Genomic DNA, 18,018 nt, shown 5'->3' with positions numbered 1-18,018 from the left:
ATATAATACGACATTTAAGTAAATTCAGCGAAAACAGCTAAAGCGAGCGATCTAGGTAGGTCCATTCAATCTATTTACGATTCCCTTGTATATCTACAAGCTCTTATGTGCTATAGGTACATATTATTATATGGTGCGCATTCCATAGCACATGTAGACATTACGCTATACATAGCTATGGATAATAATTGCTACTTAGATACCTTATTGCGAAGTTTTTCTAGTATCTATAGTCTACAACAACTAGAATGAGTGGAGAGTATATTTCTAATGTATGACTTTGAGTCGTGTAATATAGATTTCAGTGCCTCTTTCATTGATCATTTCTGTTAAGACAACCCACAAATTCTCACGAGATTTTCTCGCAAGTGTTAATTGCGCACATATACAAAACAATTATTTCTTAGTCGGGGTTTGAGCGCACGTCCTCAGGATTGACGCACTTTCAGGCACTAGGTTAACGTCAGTAAACTGAATAAAAGTGACGAACGATATGATGATTTACGTCGTAATAAACATTGAATACATTCTCACTTAATGAAGTATTACAAATCTTTTTAAATTACTTAGGTCGGTAGGTACATAAGTTAATAGCTTTTTATTATGTTAATCACTTTAACCGGCATTAGCGGCATAATTCAGTATTATATATTTGTAAGTTTACAACCATCCGATTTCATCAATTAAACTTTTAATAGTTGTATACTCATGAATAATACTATATAATATATATAATTTATATTGGAGATAGTTAACAGACATTAACCAGAATATGAGGTTATGAAAAAGCTATTGATGGAGAATAGAAACCTAATATTTCGTACAACTTTATTTTCCTTCGAACTGTTTGAGTCATGGTTAAAATATATAGTCATTCTTCTATATTAATCTATAAGTAATTGGTCTTGCGGATTCAACTTAACGCATCATCGTTAATACCTAAGCGAATAAAGAAGATAACTTTCTAGTTATTTTTAATTAAATTTATTTATTGGTTGGTTATCAAATCCTAATTAGTACTATCAAGATACGAATTTGATATTTTAGTATCGAATATATCCAATTTATAGCACCTAAAAAATTAATATTCTTTTAGAGAAAGCAAACGTTTTGAAAACGAAATTAAATAAAAAGTTGTGAATTTGATGTAACTTATTGTATTTGTGTAAAATGGTATCTTTCTCGTGTCAGTTGTCAAATATGACGTCTGGACGTCTAGCTTCCAAAACGCAAGACGTCATCTAAAATCAAAACACGACAATCCAATTCGAATTTGGTAAAATAATAAAATAAATACGTATTTAATATTAATTAATTAGGTGTAAACCATTAGGAAGTTGGGAGTAAACAATGCCACAGAGTGATAGTGAAGATTTCGAGAGTGCTGACGAGGGACATTCAAATGCTACTAGGAAAGATAGAAAAAAACGCAATTCCTCTTCCAACTACAGTGATAATTTGGATTCCGACTTTGAACAACGGAAAGCTCAACCTCAAGAGTCAAATGCTACCGAAAAAGTAAGTTTCGTTTGAATTGCCTTTCATAATTAAACAGCATTGAAGTCATGATTATATTTTAATTTGATTATTATTTATTAGATATTATTAATGTTCTATAGCTCCTAGTGCTTGTAGTGCTTGCACGAAGAGCATGTAATTGAAAACATATTTTCTTAAAAATATAAATGTAACCTATGATATTTCATTAATACATTTCATTCCAGGTTGCAACAACAGATGGTTGGGATGATTTTAATTTAGACGAGTCTGAAACAGTAAAAGAAACACATTTAAAGTTTGAAAATGATAAACCTAAAACAATTTCAGCTCAAGATATGGGTTGGGATGATTTTGGTGACTGGGGTGAAAGTGATACTGTTAAAAGTGAAGAGGTAAAAATTCCACCATCAAGATACAATTATTACATGTCTTTTCTGCTTCCTCATCATCACACATTTATATATACTATCCTTCAGATCTTAGTTGCAATTCCATTTTAAATGATAATAAAAAAACTTATAATAATTTGGTTCGGGTAATAGATACTTAAGACTATTCCTCTGTAAAACTAACAAATGTGTTTGATTTTTAGTGTTTCATAGCAGATTTACATAAAACACTTTCTCTGAAAAAAAGAAAACAAAACTCATATGTAAAAAATATGTATATGTATTTCATTAAAATTCTATTCCATACATTTCAATGCCATTAATAAAAATGGGCGAGCCGCCCAGCACTGATAAGGCTGATTTGCTATGCTGCATGCCCTCTGCCCCATTTGGGGAGATATAGGAGTTTAAGTAAAAATGCAAGTAAATGTTGCAATAAAGCACAATGTCTATTGAATTTTTGTACCAAGTGTAGAATGTTTAATGCCTAAGATCTGCATTGAGGTGCATATACATAAACATACTTATAAATATTTTTCAGATTAAACAAAATACAACTTTAGAGTATAGTAATAATGCACAAAACCAGCCAGTTACAACTAAAGAAACAGAAAAACAAATTAAAAGTGATGGATGGGGGTGGGGTTGGGGCGTTGACTCGCTTCTTAGCTCAGCCACCGCAGGAATTAGCACAATTACAAGTCAAGTTTCACAGGTAATGGTTTCACATTTTTATACATCTGCACAAAAAGTATTGTAACTATTGGTACCAAAAGTAGTCAATACATGTACTTTTTGATGTAAGTACATGTTAGTAGTAGTAACGCGTTTTACGTTAACACTATTGAGGATAACCCACCGCTGTCACCATGTAGTGAAACACAGGCTAGTTGGTTTAACACTGATTTATTTTCAAACTACCCTCCATAAGTACACAATAATACCACACTAATGACGTGAGCCATCTTATTTGCAAGGCACTTATTTGATATATTTTTTGAAACAAACATCAACATGATTGTTTATCAACTTGAAAAAAAAATATTGCAGGGTATTTCAACTGTCCTAGAAACGGGTATTGGTGCCCCAAATCCAGAAGAATTAGCTCGAATTACTAAAGAAAAGGCAAAGATTGCAGAGACTGAGGTTTCAGAAGAAAAGCAAGAAGTGACTGATACAACCTTTCAGTTTGGGAGTCTTTTATCTGGTGTTACTAAATTCGTTGAGAATACTGGTGAGTTACTAACTTGCTTACTTTGTTTCTTAATTAATAATTTTAATTCAGTAAAATAGGTGTACCTGTTAGCATTAAGTCGGAAGAGAATGAAGTCACCATTGACATGGATGTCCTTGGTGTGGTGACTAGTATTTGTACTAGTAGCATGTATTTTTTTTAATACAAATTTATAACTTTTTTTGGGTTTTCCAACAAATAGTACACAAAAACTCCATTGGACTGACAGAGTTCACTTTAGGATCAAAAATTGTATGAGAAATTAGTGCAAGTTCTTAGTTAAATTCTCGTCTGTATGCGAGAAATCTGCAATAAATATATGAATTCAAAATAGCCACTTTTGTGTTGATGTTGTTTTTGATATTGTCGGCTTTTTGATAAAGGAAAACATTGTGATGAGACTAAAAAAAAATATTTAACATTCGCTAACATCCTAGCTTTGTGATAACATTTTCTGTACTATCATTATAAAGACTGTTATTAATTAAAGAACTGAGTATTTCAAAAATATTAATCCATTTCAGGTACAAAAGTAATCTCAGGTGGTCTAGATACCCTTGAGGTTATTGGTAAAAAAACAATGGAGGTTCTTCAAGATGGAGACCCCGGATTGGTCAAGAAACGGGCAATGCTTGGTCTTGAAACGGAGAAGCCGATACTCTCCCAAATACTAAGAGAGGCAAAGGAAAGGGGAGATGAGGAAGATAAAATGAAAGAAGCCAAACGAGAAGCAAAGGAGGTCCATTATGAGTCGCTGTTTGATGATTTTGAAGGTAATTTAGTAGGTCATAATCGTTTTTTATGTACAAAAGCCATACTTTGCGCTACGGTTCTGCCTAAAGGCCGGCTACGCAAACGCGAAGCACCTAGCACTTAGTTTCTATGTTCTGATCATCACGCGTGCACGTGACAAACGTGTTGTATTCATTCTAATAAGAATGAATAAAACATATATTTAAATTTAATTAAATAAATAACGTTAGCTTAAAATTAGTGACGTCATTTCTTAGATTTTTATAATTGGTAGGACAGATCGTTAGAGCAGAACAGCGTACGACATTCATGCCTGACGTCGTAGGTTCGATCCCCGGCTTTCTATATACATTTTATGGCACATACAAGATGTATTCTTTATCTCTGCAATATGATCTCTTCGTTTCCTATAATAGAAAATATAAATATATTGCTTAGTTATGCAATGAGATAACCAAAATTACAATTAATAATAACGTGACTGTCCTCCCTCCGTACTGGTTTAAAACTGTGTTACGATAGAAAAGCCCAATGAACCACCAGAAATATTATTTTGATGTACAAAAAATAATTATATAAAATTATCTAAACGTCATTTTAAAAAACTAGTAACCAAAAGAGAGAGAGAGACAACAAGCAACATTATTTTTGATATATTATTTTTAATTCCAGGTCTAGTTCACTTAGAAGCACTAGAAATGCTCTCGCGTCAGGTGAGCATGCGTATAGAGGAACGCCTGCGCAGCTCCGACCCCGAGAAGAGACAGGATATCAAAGAAACATTACAGCAAGTTGCAGGTAATGTATAATGTAAATAAAAATATCATATAATATGCATAGCGTTAAATAAGCTGCATCATGAGCACACTTATACACCCTTGCCCACACATCATCACACAACACACCCGAATTAGGTACTACTTTAAATATATTTAAATTTATATTTTATTTTCTCCTTTCGTGAAAATTTTACCCTTTTTGTATATTATGTATATTTTTTGGTTATATCTTAAGTATATTTTTTTGTTATATATATATTTATTACGACATAAATAGAATATACCATAGATAAGAGAAGTTGAGTTTATGTTTTAATAATAGGTATTAAAGGCTAAACCTACTTGATTAGAAAAAACATTTACGAAACATATAGAAATCGATGGCCCAGAATTAAAAAAGGTTTCAGCTGTTTTTAAATATAATTAATACATAACTTTAATTGGTTTAATTATCTGCAGTGTGTTGTTATACACACAAAAACAAATCAAACCCTGCAATCGATCTCAATATAGCAAGTAGGTAGTAGTAGGGAAACTCCCAAAAGTAGGTAAATGTTTCATGTTTCCTTTGCTTTAATGGGTCTACCTAACTCGTATATACACGGTTACTTTGGTGAAATAATTTTAAAATCACTTCACTAGGTTTAGAGTTTATTGATTACCAAAATTACTTTCTCCTTATGTTTTTTCTAATATTAGTGTCGATGGAAAATTACACGTCGTAATTTATTCATCCTTTTGACACAAATAATTATATTAACAAAAAACTTGAGAAAATATTTTATTTGATTATTAAAGTAAATGCACTTTCCAAGCTCACTTGGGAGTCCACAAGCAGAGATAATAATACACTTCAAGATCTCATGAAATCTCATTTAATATAAAACTAGTTTGCTAACAAAGGACACACATATATCTAAAAATAATGAGATAGAAATATAAATGTGTTTAAGTGTAAAAGTATCTGAAATGCTATTATTATTATAAAACTAGTTACGTATAAGCTAAGATTAGAATCTATTTTTCTAATAAAACAGGGACCAACGGGCAACCTCCCCTGATGTTGCACCGCTACCCATGGACACTCAATGCAAGGCTCGCGAGTGCGTTGCCGGCCTTTAATTAGAGATCAATTAACCTATTTAACTGCTGATAGAGGACAAATCTTTGTTTTTAATTTATTTTATTATTATTGATTACTTAAGATGTCATATGGAACATGGTGTAATGGTTGCTCCTTACAAACGTTGTGTAAGAGAGTTTATTGCCAGTTCTACGCCCTTGATTTGAAAACTGGCAGTAAATGTAAAATTAGAAGCATTTAATGTATATTTCTTTTTTGACGTTCATAAGTATACATTGTGTTTCCTTAATGAATAAATGATTTTTGACTTTGACTTTAAAAACACATTGAACCGAATGTCATAGGTGAAATTGCCGGCGAAACAATTTTTTTTCGGAGAGATTTATACCTCTAGAGAGTGACGGGAAATCAAACAACAAGCTTAATTTATTTTGATATATTTCAGAACTCTGTGAGATGCCAGAGGATGATGAAGATGATGATTATGAGGAATCTGGTGATCTGTCGAAAGAAGATGTGTTCCACGAACGTTTGCAGAGGGCAACGAGGGATATCGGTCTGAAATTGCAGTTCCAACCGCTTATAAAGTTAGTATTATAGTAACTGCGTTAAATCGGTGTCAGACAAAAGGTGATATTCGACTGACACACGAACCGGAAATGGTAGATGGTGTTCCGGCGTAGTGGTACAAGCATACGCAGTTGGATTTTAAACCGCGTGCGCACTCACTTTTAACTTTATACCGTACTGAATTTACTCATTTAGAAAGATTTTGCTTTGAGATGACAGCTAGATTATTCGAAGAATCGCATTCGAAGCATTTTTGATAAGTTCGGATTGCGTTTTCTTATTTTTTAAATTTATTTTTAAAACCATGTTCCAAAGATGATGTCTATTGAAGTAAAGCTAGAAATCATTTTTTTTATTACAAAATACTTAACAAAAACAAATGAGGTGGTGTTTTGGGTGCTGGAACTTATTAATGGTTTTAAATTAATTTCAATGGGAAAAATAGCTTTAGGGGCCGTTCAAGTATTACGTTAGCACTATAAGGGGGGGTTTTTGATTTTCTTATTTGGTGATTACGTCAACAGTAATTATTTACTTATTTACATATATTACCCACACATTGTCTATGCAAAACGAAATGCACTTTTGAGGATTCCTACAAAAAATTAATACGTTTATGTATTATTATTTTGGAGAGCTTTGCTTACTTATGCTGACAAGAGGGGGGGGGGGGGGGGGGATCAATTGCAGTAAATCTGCTTACGTAATACTTGAAAGGCCCCTTATATACAAGCAATTTGACAAATGAGCAAAGTTACGGAACGAAATGTCGTATGTCTTTACAAATATGTCAAACTTGATACAGAAAATTGGTTTGACAGCTCTACAATAATAATACAATAATTTCCAGACAATACACGGAAACCTTAACCTGGCTGGATTCCAATGAGCTAAACGAAAAGGCGATTTATAAACGCGCCGTTAGCGGGCTTGCGCACGCGACGGCGTGCTGCGTGGAATTGTATCACAAAACTGGGGAAATGCTGCTCGTTAAGCCAAGAAGGTCTACCGCGGATGAGGCAGATGCTTTGACTCAGTGAGTTTTATTTTATATCTTATATTTCAATATCGAATTATGGATCTCGTTAAAGATTTTGAATTGTTCAACTATGTATCCTTTAAATTATTATTATATAATCTCATTCGGTAGTATTCTAATTATGAAATGAAATACACACTTCTATTGGCATATTTTCTTTAAGAAAATTAATAAATTAAATTTAAGCATTATTCTCCTAACAAAACAATGCTTAAAAACAATTTTTTAATTATTAAAGAACAATGTGTCCCGTCCAAGGAGGTTTCGATTCAGTTTAAGTACACATAATCTGTGGTGAGGGCGCTGGTTCCGAGCCAATAAACCAATAACAGACTTTTGTTTCTTTTATTTGCATATTATTTAAAGTAGCTACCTATAGCCATTAGATAAAATAAAGTAGTGTATGCAACTGCATATAATTAGGTATTAAAACACTCGTGCAATCTTATTTACTATTTACACTCATGTTTTAATACCCTCTTTTATATGACAGTTGCATAAACTACTATTATGAAACTTTACAGATTTGTTCTTTGTTGTCACTATAGAAAGCTTTGGAAATTTATTTCAATATTAATAAATTGTAGCAGTGTTGGCCTAGTGGCTTCAGCGTGCGACTTATCCCTGAGGTCGTAGGTTCGATCCCCGGCTGTGCACCAATGGACTCTGTCTATGTGCACATTTAACATTGGCTCGAACGGTGAAGGAAAACATCGTGAGGAAACCGGCTTGCCTTACACAAAAAGTTGACGTGTGTCAAGCACAGGAGGTTGATCACCTAATTATCTAATAGAGAAGATCACGAAACAGATATCTGAGGGGTTGTAAGAATGTTTTTTTTTAATTGCAACCATTACTCGTTTACCGAGAGTTTTTTACGCCGGCTTTTCCTCTCGGCCTACACCCTCTGTCTTCTTTGCCGATGAGTAGGGATTAATAATTTAATGACGTGGAATAAGTAATACCTGTATCTTATGTTCCAAAATAAACATATTTTATTTTGTTGCTCCAAATGACGAACATTGAAGCAATAATAAAAGTTGATGAAAATAAAACCTATAAAAATGTAATTTCAGATTAACCGTAGTTTTGACGAAGCACGTCGGCGAGTTGGCGACAATATTTACCGAAGAGTTAAGCAAGAAGCAAGCAGAAGATAAGGAGCTCGTAAACAACTATATAACCAATGTTTTCTTGGAGGTATGTTTGATTGGATTATTTAACTATACTTTGAACTAAAACTATTACTAAAAAAGTTCTCCACCGAAAAAGGGACAAATTTGACTTATTTGAAGGCAATAAAACAATGCTACGTATTTTTTATGTTTTACCTACAAAAAGGTAAATCTGCATATTTACTTTAACTCAAGTGACCTAATACATAACAAATATTTCAATATCACGAACAATAATTATATCGAATTAAGTTTAATTACTTTATTTTATTCTTTAGCTGGCATCACTGCCTACTAATTCCAGGTTTTTTTTTGAGTTTCTTGCCCGCTCTACGCCATTGACTTGCGAACTGGTAGTAAATGTAAATTTATAATCAATTTAACAGCTTTTCTGTTGACGTCCATAAGTGTAGTTGGTTACCTATATGAATAAAGTTGTTTTGATTTTGAGTTTAAATTGACTATTTTGCTGGAATTTATTGATGGAAGACAAATATCTACGCGATATGTCAAAATTCCTAAGCATTTAGTTATTAGCAATTGTATGGAGATATAATTTAATAGACATTTTTATGGTAACCCTTCACACACACATACAAACACACAAATATAAACGTAAGGTGACAGGCACCAAAAACCTAACTAGTTTATCTTTGTTGCTTGAAGCCACACAGGGAACATTTAATTACTTAAAATATACTTGACAAAAATGTATGAAAACGAAAAACACAGATTACAGAATTTGAGTGTTATACTCTTTTATTCTGAGCTTTTTTATAAAACAGGGGCAAATGGACAGGAAGCTCATCTGATGTTAAGTGGTACCGCCGCCCATGGACACTCAATGGCAGAGAGCTCGCAATTGCGTTGCCTTGTAACAATTGGTACAATCTTTTCTTGAAGGACCCTAAGTCGAATTGGTTCGGAAATACTTCAGTGGGCAGCTGGTTCCACAGTGGTAGCAAACGAACGTGGAAAATCTAAATAATTGTAGCCTCTAAGTATTCTTAATAGTACATTCCACATCAAGAAAGTGACTGATTCCAATCTTGCCGTTCCGTTTACACTTTGGAATCAACTAACTGTATAACGAGGGGAAACGATTACAATTAAATTTTCTTTTTCAGGCTGGAAACAGTTCAAAGTACATACAAAACGCATTCCAGTTAACATTGCCTATTATACAAATTGGTGCCGTTTAGTCTTAATGTTATGTAATAAAAACCCAGTGAATCATCTTTCATATATGGCTGAAGGTGATGGTGAACAGTTCTTCCAATCTAAAAGGAGTTTGACCCAGTCTACCCAGAGAAAGCCCCAGTGGTTTTTTTGGGAATGGAATCTAGCTGTTGTCCTCTAGGGCCTTGACAGAATGGGGTGTTCCCACGACTTGTTTGTGGCGGCTCCTGCGAGACTCGGACCTCGGCTTGGGCCATCGCGGGGTGGTCAATCGCCTGAAGGGCAGGACCAGTGTTACCAACTCTAACAACTTTTAGGTAGATCTACCAACTTTTGAGGTAAATCTATCAACTTGTAGGTAGATCTACTAACTTTTGAGGTAAATCCTTCAACTTGTAGGTAGATCTACTAACTTTTGAGGTAAATCTAGCAACTTGTAGGTAGATCTACTAACTTTTGAGGTAAATCTATCAACTTGTAGGTAGATCTACTAACTTTTGAGGTAAATCTATCAACTTGTAGGTAGATCTACCAACTTTTGAGGTAAATCTATCAACTTGTAGGTAGATCTACCAACTTTTGAGGTAAATCTATCAACTTGTAGGTAGATCTACCAACTTTTGAGGTAAATCTATGAACTTGTAGGTAGATCTACCAACTTTTAGGATTTTTCTCAACCAGAATATGCAGGTTGGATTAAGCATTTCAGTTTCCGGCCCCCATTGTCAAGTAGATTTTGTTAGATTGATCTCTTCAATCCATAACATGCTTTGATTTTTTAATGAATATTGTCCATTTTTTAGTTAATATACATTTTTTTACTATAATACTATTAGTGATTACTTTTTTACGAAAAAAAATATTGGTTGTTTGTAAAGTAGGTTTACGATAGAGATGTTTACGTGATAACGTCTTATTGGTGATATAAGTTTTTGGGAAGTAAGGAATTAATGAAGATAACAATTTTTTCAAATTTTAAATTACATCTATCGTTTTATTCACACTTTTGATGATAAATTTCGGGTGTAAAATGACAAGTTTACTTATTCGACTATGATATACATTTTTCTTCATACATTCACGGAATGACTGGCAGCGCTCGAGATGAGACGGGAGATCGGTCCGTCTCTCTCTCGTTATACCTGCGATCGCGCTCGTGAGGTTTTGGTGTGACACAAGTTTCTGAACATGTCACCCGACTAAAAAGATTTTAAAGACGTTATCACGTCAAAAATGATTTAAAGGTATTACATCTTAGGGTATTTTATATAAAATTCGAAATTATAGTTAGGTAGGTAGATCTACCTACTTTTCGAATTGAAGATAGTTGGAAACTACCAACTTTTGAAATTGTATCTACATTCTACCTACTCGAAATTCGAGTTGGTAACACTGGGCAGGACGGAAGCTTACTGGAGTGAGCGAAGTACGCAGTGAAGGCGGTTTTTGCCCTAATCTGATTGAATGTATTCTAGTGGTTATGGTCGTAAAGTATATATATGCTTGGCGGGAAATACTTTGATAGCGCGTTTTAGAGTGTGACGTCATCGCTGTGATTGTAGCTATAGAATGTAGGTGTCGCTACAAATTCTTATTTGAAAGGTTAACTGAGTACAAATGCATTTTATATGAAATCAGTCTTGATTTGACGTAAGTTCACAGGGTTTTTGTTACGGAGTAAAATATATGATAAAAGTATTTAATTGTTTTTGTATATTGAATTGCTTATAAATAAACTATGATGCGTTTTTGTTTGTTTTATTTGGGTTTGGTATATATAAGAAGTTATCATAACAAATATATATTCAAAACATTCTTAATTTGAATAGTGACAGACGAAATGGCGCGTTTGTTTGTGATTGGACTAGCGAAAGTTTCATGTCAATTGTCAACGCGTAGTCATAGTGGAACGATCGTGGGACTTGATGCGATGAATTCAGACGTAGGATAAAAGAACAGTAATTATAGGAGCTCTGAAGACAAACTTTCTTCGATCCGAAGTGCCACTTGGCAGCGTGGCAGTCTTAACTACGAGAGCAAGAGAAACGGACGTTCCACCAGTATATCTTAACTACAACAGCGACAGAAACGAACATTTTCTCAGTGTATCTTAATTGCGAGAACAAGAGAAAAGACGTTCCATCAGTGTGTCTTAACGACGAGAGCAAGAGAGACGCAGTACGACACCAGCGCCGCCAACTACGAACTAAACTGGGGGACAGACCCCACTTGCAACTTGCTTCTATCCTACGTGATGTTTTTTTTTCTTGCGGTAATGCATTCCCTCCCGCGGCACGGTTGGACCTGGTGGAGAAGGGTTATGCAGGACTCGCTGCTGTGCATACCCACTAAAACCCCACGGCACCACCAGCAATCGCCCGGGGCACGGTAACAGCGTAGCCTTGTCTGCATCCAGCCACGCGATCAGTTGTTACACGGTCCTCTACGGCCACGAATGATGTGGAATGGACCTTGGCACAGCAAGGGCCTTTCACATCGGCCAATTCATCCTGTTTTATAAAGCTGGGGGAGGCCGGGTACAATGCGTCAGCATCCCTTCTTTTGAACGCATGAAACCCTGACGTGAATTCGTTGCTTCAAGTCGCAGCAACGCAATTTTTTGTTGTCAACACTGTTATGTCATTATAGTTTCACAGTAATCTTAGTATGGAATAAAAAATGTAAAGAAAACCTGCTTACGACGATATCGTTTAGACTTTAGAACAACATACCTGTTATATTGACCAAAATCAAAGGTCCCGGCTGAATTCTATTGTATTAGGTACTTAATAACAACGTCATCGGCTGTTACGACTATCGGATTTTACGACCAAATATGAGTAGTCCCTTCGATATCGTTATAACAGATTTTGACTGTATTTTAATCGCCACGCTGGTTCTCTTGAATACTTTATTAATTTGCGCCATTGTCATTCGTTTTAGATACCCTCCAGAGTTATTTTTATAACTAAAATCAATTATCAAATTGCAAGACACTCGTAACAAAGCTATTGTTAAACAAAATTGTCACCTGTGTTGTTGACAAATGAAAGAATAATATGGATATGTCATATAAATTTATAACAAGTGGTTATGAAAATATTTTTTTTATTTTATTTTCACATAATCTTAACAGTTTCTACTACTATGTATTTTATTTTTTTAAAGGATAAGATGGCAACTGAGCCTGAGGCACGCCCAAAAAGGGGAGTCATAGCTCATGGACGCCCATTTTAATAGGTGCGTTTCCGGCCTTTGGAGAATACTATTATTCTGTCTATATCAAAATTATTCCGTTTTTTAAGATCTGAAAACGATTCCAAAAGAACTACCAATGATGACGCAGAAACTCCGTGTCTCATTAGAGGCTTACGATACACATGAACGGATTGAAACTTCTTTTTTTTAATATTCGAGAATTTGAACTCAGTCGTGGTCATATCCATATAAAACTACCATACATTATTAGCTGCCATATGTTGAAGGGTTAGCAATTTTGGTATTTCGTAACATGTGATGCGGTTTCAAGCATTCTCAGAAATAATATCAAAAGATTTTTAACGTATATAAACGCGTGTTCAAAATAATTTACTAAATTCAAAGGTAATTCCGCAGGCAGGGTTCTTTAACTTCTATACTCAAATCTTTTCAATCCCAAAACTCCCTCTTATCTTTTTTTTCTCTTATGGCTCTAGCACGATTTGTGCATTAGCCAGCGTTAAGTATAGGATTTTTTATAATTCGTGCTTGTCTTTAGAAATTCAACCGTATCCTCCATGTACGGTTTAGGCACTCGCCCGGTACCGCACAACCCTCCCAAAGGCCGAGAACAAATTTAAATTAAATTAAAACTTCCGGGAACCGGGAATCGAACCCGGTACCCCTCTCACCTAGCTGCCACTTAATAAGACCGCTAGGCTATGAGGCCCCTCCCTCTTATCTTAAAAATGAATTTAAATCGTCAGGTCCTTATATGTTACTCCTCTAATTGATGCTTATTGGAAATTCCATCTCACAACTCATCCTTCTTAGGAAATTCATTCACGATCTCCGCCATTAAGTTGTGGAATAGGCTGCCCGACTCCATACGGCTACCTCCCTAACATCTTTTAAAACTCTTCTTAAACATTTCTTAACCATATATTATTCTGCTCAATCGTGACTTTTGTAAAAAAAATTTTTTCTTATTCTTTTTTGCATTGCATCGCAATTCATCAATCCGTGAGATTATTTTGGTTTTTAGTTTATTTTTTGTATTATTCTATATTTTTCATCATATTTTTTTTTAGTTATTTCCTTACCTACTAGAGTTGCCTGGAAGGGATCGCTTGTTAGCGATAAGGCGGCCCGTTGCATCCCTTGTAATTTGTAAGTTTGTATTATGTTATTTGTTACTTCGTTATTAATAGAAAAAAATAACATAACATTCAATGTTTTTGCCAGGTCTTAACGCTCGCACAGAACTTTTAACCTTCCGACTCCCAGAACCAACATTGGTTTCCGCGAGTCTCTTCAGGATGTGTTCTGCTTTGGATTCTGCCAACATCATAGACCCTTTTTCGTACTCCTCTACTACTTCATTTAAATATTTTTTTTTATGGCTCTGGCACGGTTTGTGCCAGCGTCAAATATAAGATTTTTTATAATTCGCACAATTGTAATTTTGCCATCCTCGGCCTAGAACGTATTGCTACGTTCTAAACCTTCACAGTCTCCTTTCTTAGGCAGCATACTCACTGTTTGCCTTAGAAATTCGACCGTGCCCTCCATGTACGGTTTAAAGCACTCGCCCGGTACCCCTCACCTAGCTGCCACTTAATAAGACCGCTAGGCTATGAGGCCCTTAAATATAATTTAAAACAACTATTATTGTCCTAATCTTTGTATCTTTCTTCTTTATTATAGCTAGTAGTATGTTTGTCGTTCCCCGATTTATATTTTGTGCTGTCATGTTTTGTTGTGCTTTGTTCTGTATCATATTTTTTATCTGTGAAACTTTTTTGTGGATACATCCAATGTGTTTATTTTATGTTTTATTTTTAACTTATTTTTTGTATAGTAATGTATCTGTTTTGTTACCCAAATAAATAAAATAAAAAAAGTGTAAATAATTATGGGTTAAGCACAAGTCAAAACAATCAATTTGTTACGCAAATCTACAAGTCATGCGCCACCTGGCTACAAGGGTTGAAATCAATTTCCTACGACTGGCTAATTTAAAGTTATCGTGCAAAAATAAAATTTTACCCGAAGTATTTACAAACCAATTCGAGAGGAAGAAAAAGAGAACTCCATCAAGAAAAGAACATAGGTTATTAACATATTTTTTTATAAAACAAGAGGCAAACGGTCAGTGGTGAGTGATACCGCCGCCCATGGACACTCTCATATATGAAAATAGGCGTTAAACCTAGCTTATAGCTGCACAGTTTAGAAATATATTTATTGATATACAAACATAGTACTTATGCACTTTTTATAGCAGTTTTTGCCGCGCACAATCACTATGTGGAACCTGCACACTAAAGTTTTTCCGTACCAATTCTTTAAAGACTGGCAACGCACTTGCGAGCCTTCTGGCAATGTTAGTGTCCATGGGCGGCAGTATCACTAAACATCAGGTGAGCCTCCTGTAACATAAAAAGAAATTCTGAACCAATTCGACTTAGTGTCCTTCAAGAAAAGAGTGAACCAATTCTTAAAAGACCGGCAACACATTCGCGAGCCTTCTGGCATTTAGTGTCCATGGGCAGCATACTTAATGTTCGGTGAGCCTCCTGCCCGTTTATTGTAAAAGAATTGTAGTTAGCACATAATAATTTTAGTTATACATATGTATTTGGAAATTATTGCACCATTGTACGTAACATTAATTATCAAATCGCTTACGCCGCAGCCACTCTGTATTCATATCAATAGAACACCATATTTGGTAACGACAGGAAACTCTTAGCTGAATGACAATCGAAATCAGTCGGCAATAAATCAAACGCGTGCGCATTCTATTTTAACACCTTTCAAAGGTGCATAACGCATCTGTTATTAATCCGTTCTAAGTTTTGGCATGTTTTTAGAAAAAGTTAATTTAAGTTACGTGTTTGTATAATAGTATTTAAAAATTATGATTTACAAGCTTTTAAAGAACAATATCTACATTTTAATAATGAGTTTTTTTACTAAAACGGATCTTTAACATAAGAAAGTGTCCAATAACACTACTTACAGTCTATTAAGGAGTTCTTGTGTACCCCCGACCCAAGAGGGCCCCTACCCAAGAGATATTATGTTATATGGATGAATGTGTAGTCCCCAATACGCATTGGGCTAGCGTGGGGACTAAAGACCATTCCCTCTCGCCTAAGAGAGGAGGCCTATGGCGATTATTGAGACATATACAATGTGTAATTGAATACGCTGAAAATCTCGAAGTTTATTAAAATTAAACTGATTAGGGACGCTTTTTACTGATAGGGCCCCATCAAAAGAATTTGCCACGGGCCCCAGATGGTATAGTTACGCCACTGCTGCTGGCATACCCACTAAACCCAACGGCGCCACCAGCAATCGCCCGAGGCAGGATAGTAACAGCGTAGCTTTGTACGCATCCCGCGACGTTACGTTTAAGCTAGACCAACACACACCCGCTTAGTAACATAGGCTATATTTAAGGTATAAAAATATGTTGGTCCGCATGCAATTTCATCAAAATTATTCCGAAAAGGGCGGCAAAAACAAAGCGTTTATCATATCCTAGACAAGGGATGTCAAAATGTTCTATTGTTTAAACAAACAATGTCAATCGTGATGAAAATTGATTCATTGTATCCATCGTGACTCACGAAATACGCCCTAAATGAAGTCCTTTTACGGAAGTTTCAACAAATCTATATTCAAAACAATCTATTGTTACTTTAGTACGTTTATTTTAATTAAGATTTGTTCTTGATATTATTATCGGGGAGTATGTATTGACCTTAGATTCCTTAAGGAAATACCGTACCAAAAATCTGACATCAATAGCGTCTATGGACGGGGGGTATTGTGTATAGTGGTGGTGCGCGGCAAAAACTGCCGTAATAAACGCTCAGTTGTGGAACGACGGACGTCGAGGTGATACGGGTGGAATTTCGTATTCTGCCTCGACGTCCGATGATGAAACTCAGCTGCAGGTATTAATCCGAACATACGGTCAGCTGGAAGGAGTTGAGCTTAATTTCTAAGTAAACAAATAGGTATAAAATATAAAACTATATGTTAATGTTTATTTATGTAATGTTTTTGATCAGTGTTGGCCGAGTGGCTTCAGCGTGCGACTCTCATCCATGAGGTCGTAGGTTCGATCCCCGGCTGTGCACCAATGGACTTTCTTTTTGTGCGCATTTAACATTCGCTCGAACAATGAAGGAAAACATCGTGAGGAAACCGGCTTGCCTTAGACCTAAAAAGTCGACGGCGTGCGTCAGGCACAGGAGGCTGATCAGCTACTTGCCTAATTAACAAATGACCATGAAACAAATACAGAAAGTTTTAAGAGACTCAATGTCGCCGTGTCGTTAAGAGCAGGCCATGCCCTCTACAACTGACCATAATTTGAAGTCTAAAGGGTTGAGGTCTGGGCTAGATGAGGGCCAGTATTCAGCTCTTATAAAGTCTGGAACGTTATGGCTAGACTAGTTATAGATGTTACCCTAAACCTATACTTACGTCCCTTTCTATCATATTGCGTTTCCATTGTGATGACAGAGACATGAAAGAAACATATATTAATTGAATGAGACATTTTAAGGGGACAGATATATCACCAGGATATGACGTCATAATGACAAAACAGCTAATAAAATGGTAGGAAACCGACAAACAAGGGTAATAATTAGGTTTAAAATGAGCACGTGTTTTCAAGCCCTTAACGGAAATAACTAAAATTAATAATTGAAAACGCAAGCCAATATTCCGTGTCACAACCGTGAAATTATATGTTGACAATTGACTCAATCAATCAAATTGATTTCGTACATGTGTTCGAAATTAACTATTAATTATGTCCCTGTATAGTCTATGGTTGCACGCGATTCATTTTTTTCATTTTATGGTTGATACAACTAATATTATCAATGGGTATTTATTAAAAACCGCCAATAACCTTCATCTGTGTCTGTTCCATGATAATTTGTAATGATCAGCCTCCTGTGCCTGTGACACAAGCCGTCGACTTTTTCGGACGAATGTTAAATGCGCAGGATTTGGTGCACAGCCGGGGATTGAACCTACAACCTCAGGGATGAGAGTCGCATGCTGAAGTCACTAGGCCAACACTGC

The 18,018-nt window shown here is 35.3% G+C and overlaps 1 protein-coding gene across 1 annotated transcript; it reads left to right on the top strand.

The window, feature by feature from the left end:
* Window positions 1-1,209: 1,209 nt before the first annotated feature.
* On the top strand, window positions 1,210-9,741 carry LOC125056685 (protein FAM114A2). Its single transcript, XM_047659944.1, has 10 exons — window positions 1,210-1,518; window positions 1,725-1,892; window positions 2,431-2,604; window positions 2,940-3,123; window positions 3,648-3,896; window positions 4,549-4,674; window positions 6,185-6,326; window positions 7,160-7,345; window positions 8,425-8,548; window positions 9,651-9,741. Exons 1-10 carry the CDS (start codon window positions 1,351-1,353, stop codon window positions 9,723-9,725), a joined length of 1,596 nt encoding a protein of 531 aa, XP_047515900.1. The 5' UTR covers window positions 1,210-1,350; the 3' UTR covers window positions 9,726-9,741.
* Window positions 9,742-18,018: the final 8,277 nt, after the last annotated feature.

The sequence above is a fragment of the Pieris napi genome, chromosome 15, assembly GCF_905475465.1.
Source record: "Pieris napi chromosome 15, ilPieNapi1.2, whole genome shotgun sequence".
Taxonomy (NCBI): domain Eukaryota; kingdom Metazoa; phylum Arthropoda; class Insecta; order Lepidoptera; family Pieridae; genus Pieris; species Pieris napi.
Note: the sequence above shows the minus strand (reverse complement) of the source record. Positions and strands in the feature narration are given on the sequence as shown.

Bases quoted from the DNA above. Each gene is read 5' to 3' on its own strand.
- LOC125056685 (XM_047659944.1), top strand. From the start codon at position 1,351: ATGCCACAGAGTGATAGTGAAGATTTCGAGAGTGCTGACGAGGGACAT. The intron at 1,519-1,724 runs GTAAGTTTCGTT...ATTTCATTCCAG, and splicing joins AGTCAAATGCTACCGAAAAA to GTTGCAACAACAGATGGTTG. The intron at 8,549-9,650 runs GTATGTTTGATT...TTTCTTTTTCAG, and splicing joins TAACCAATGTTTTCTTGGAG to GCTGGAAACAGTTCAAAGTA.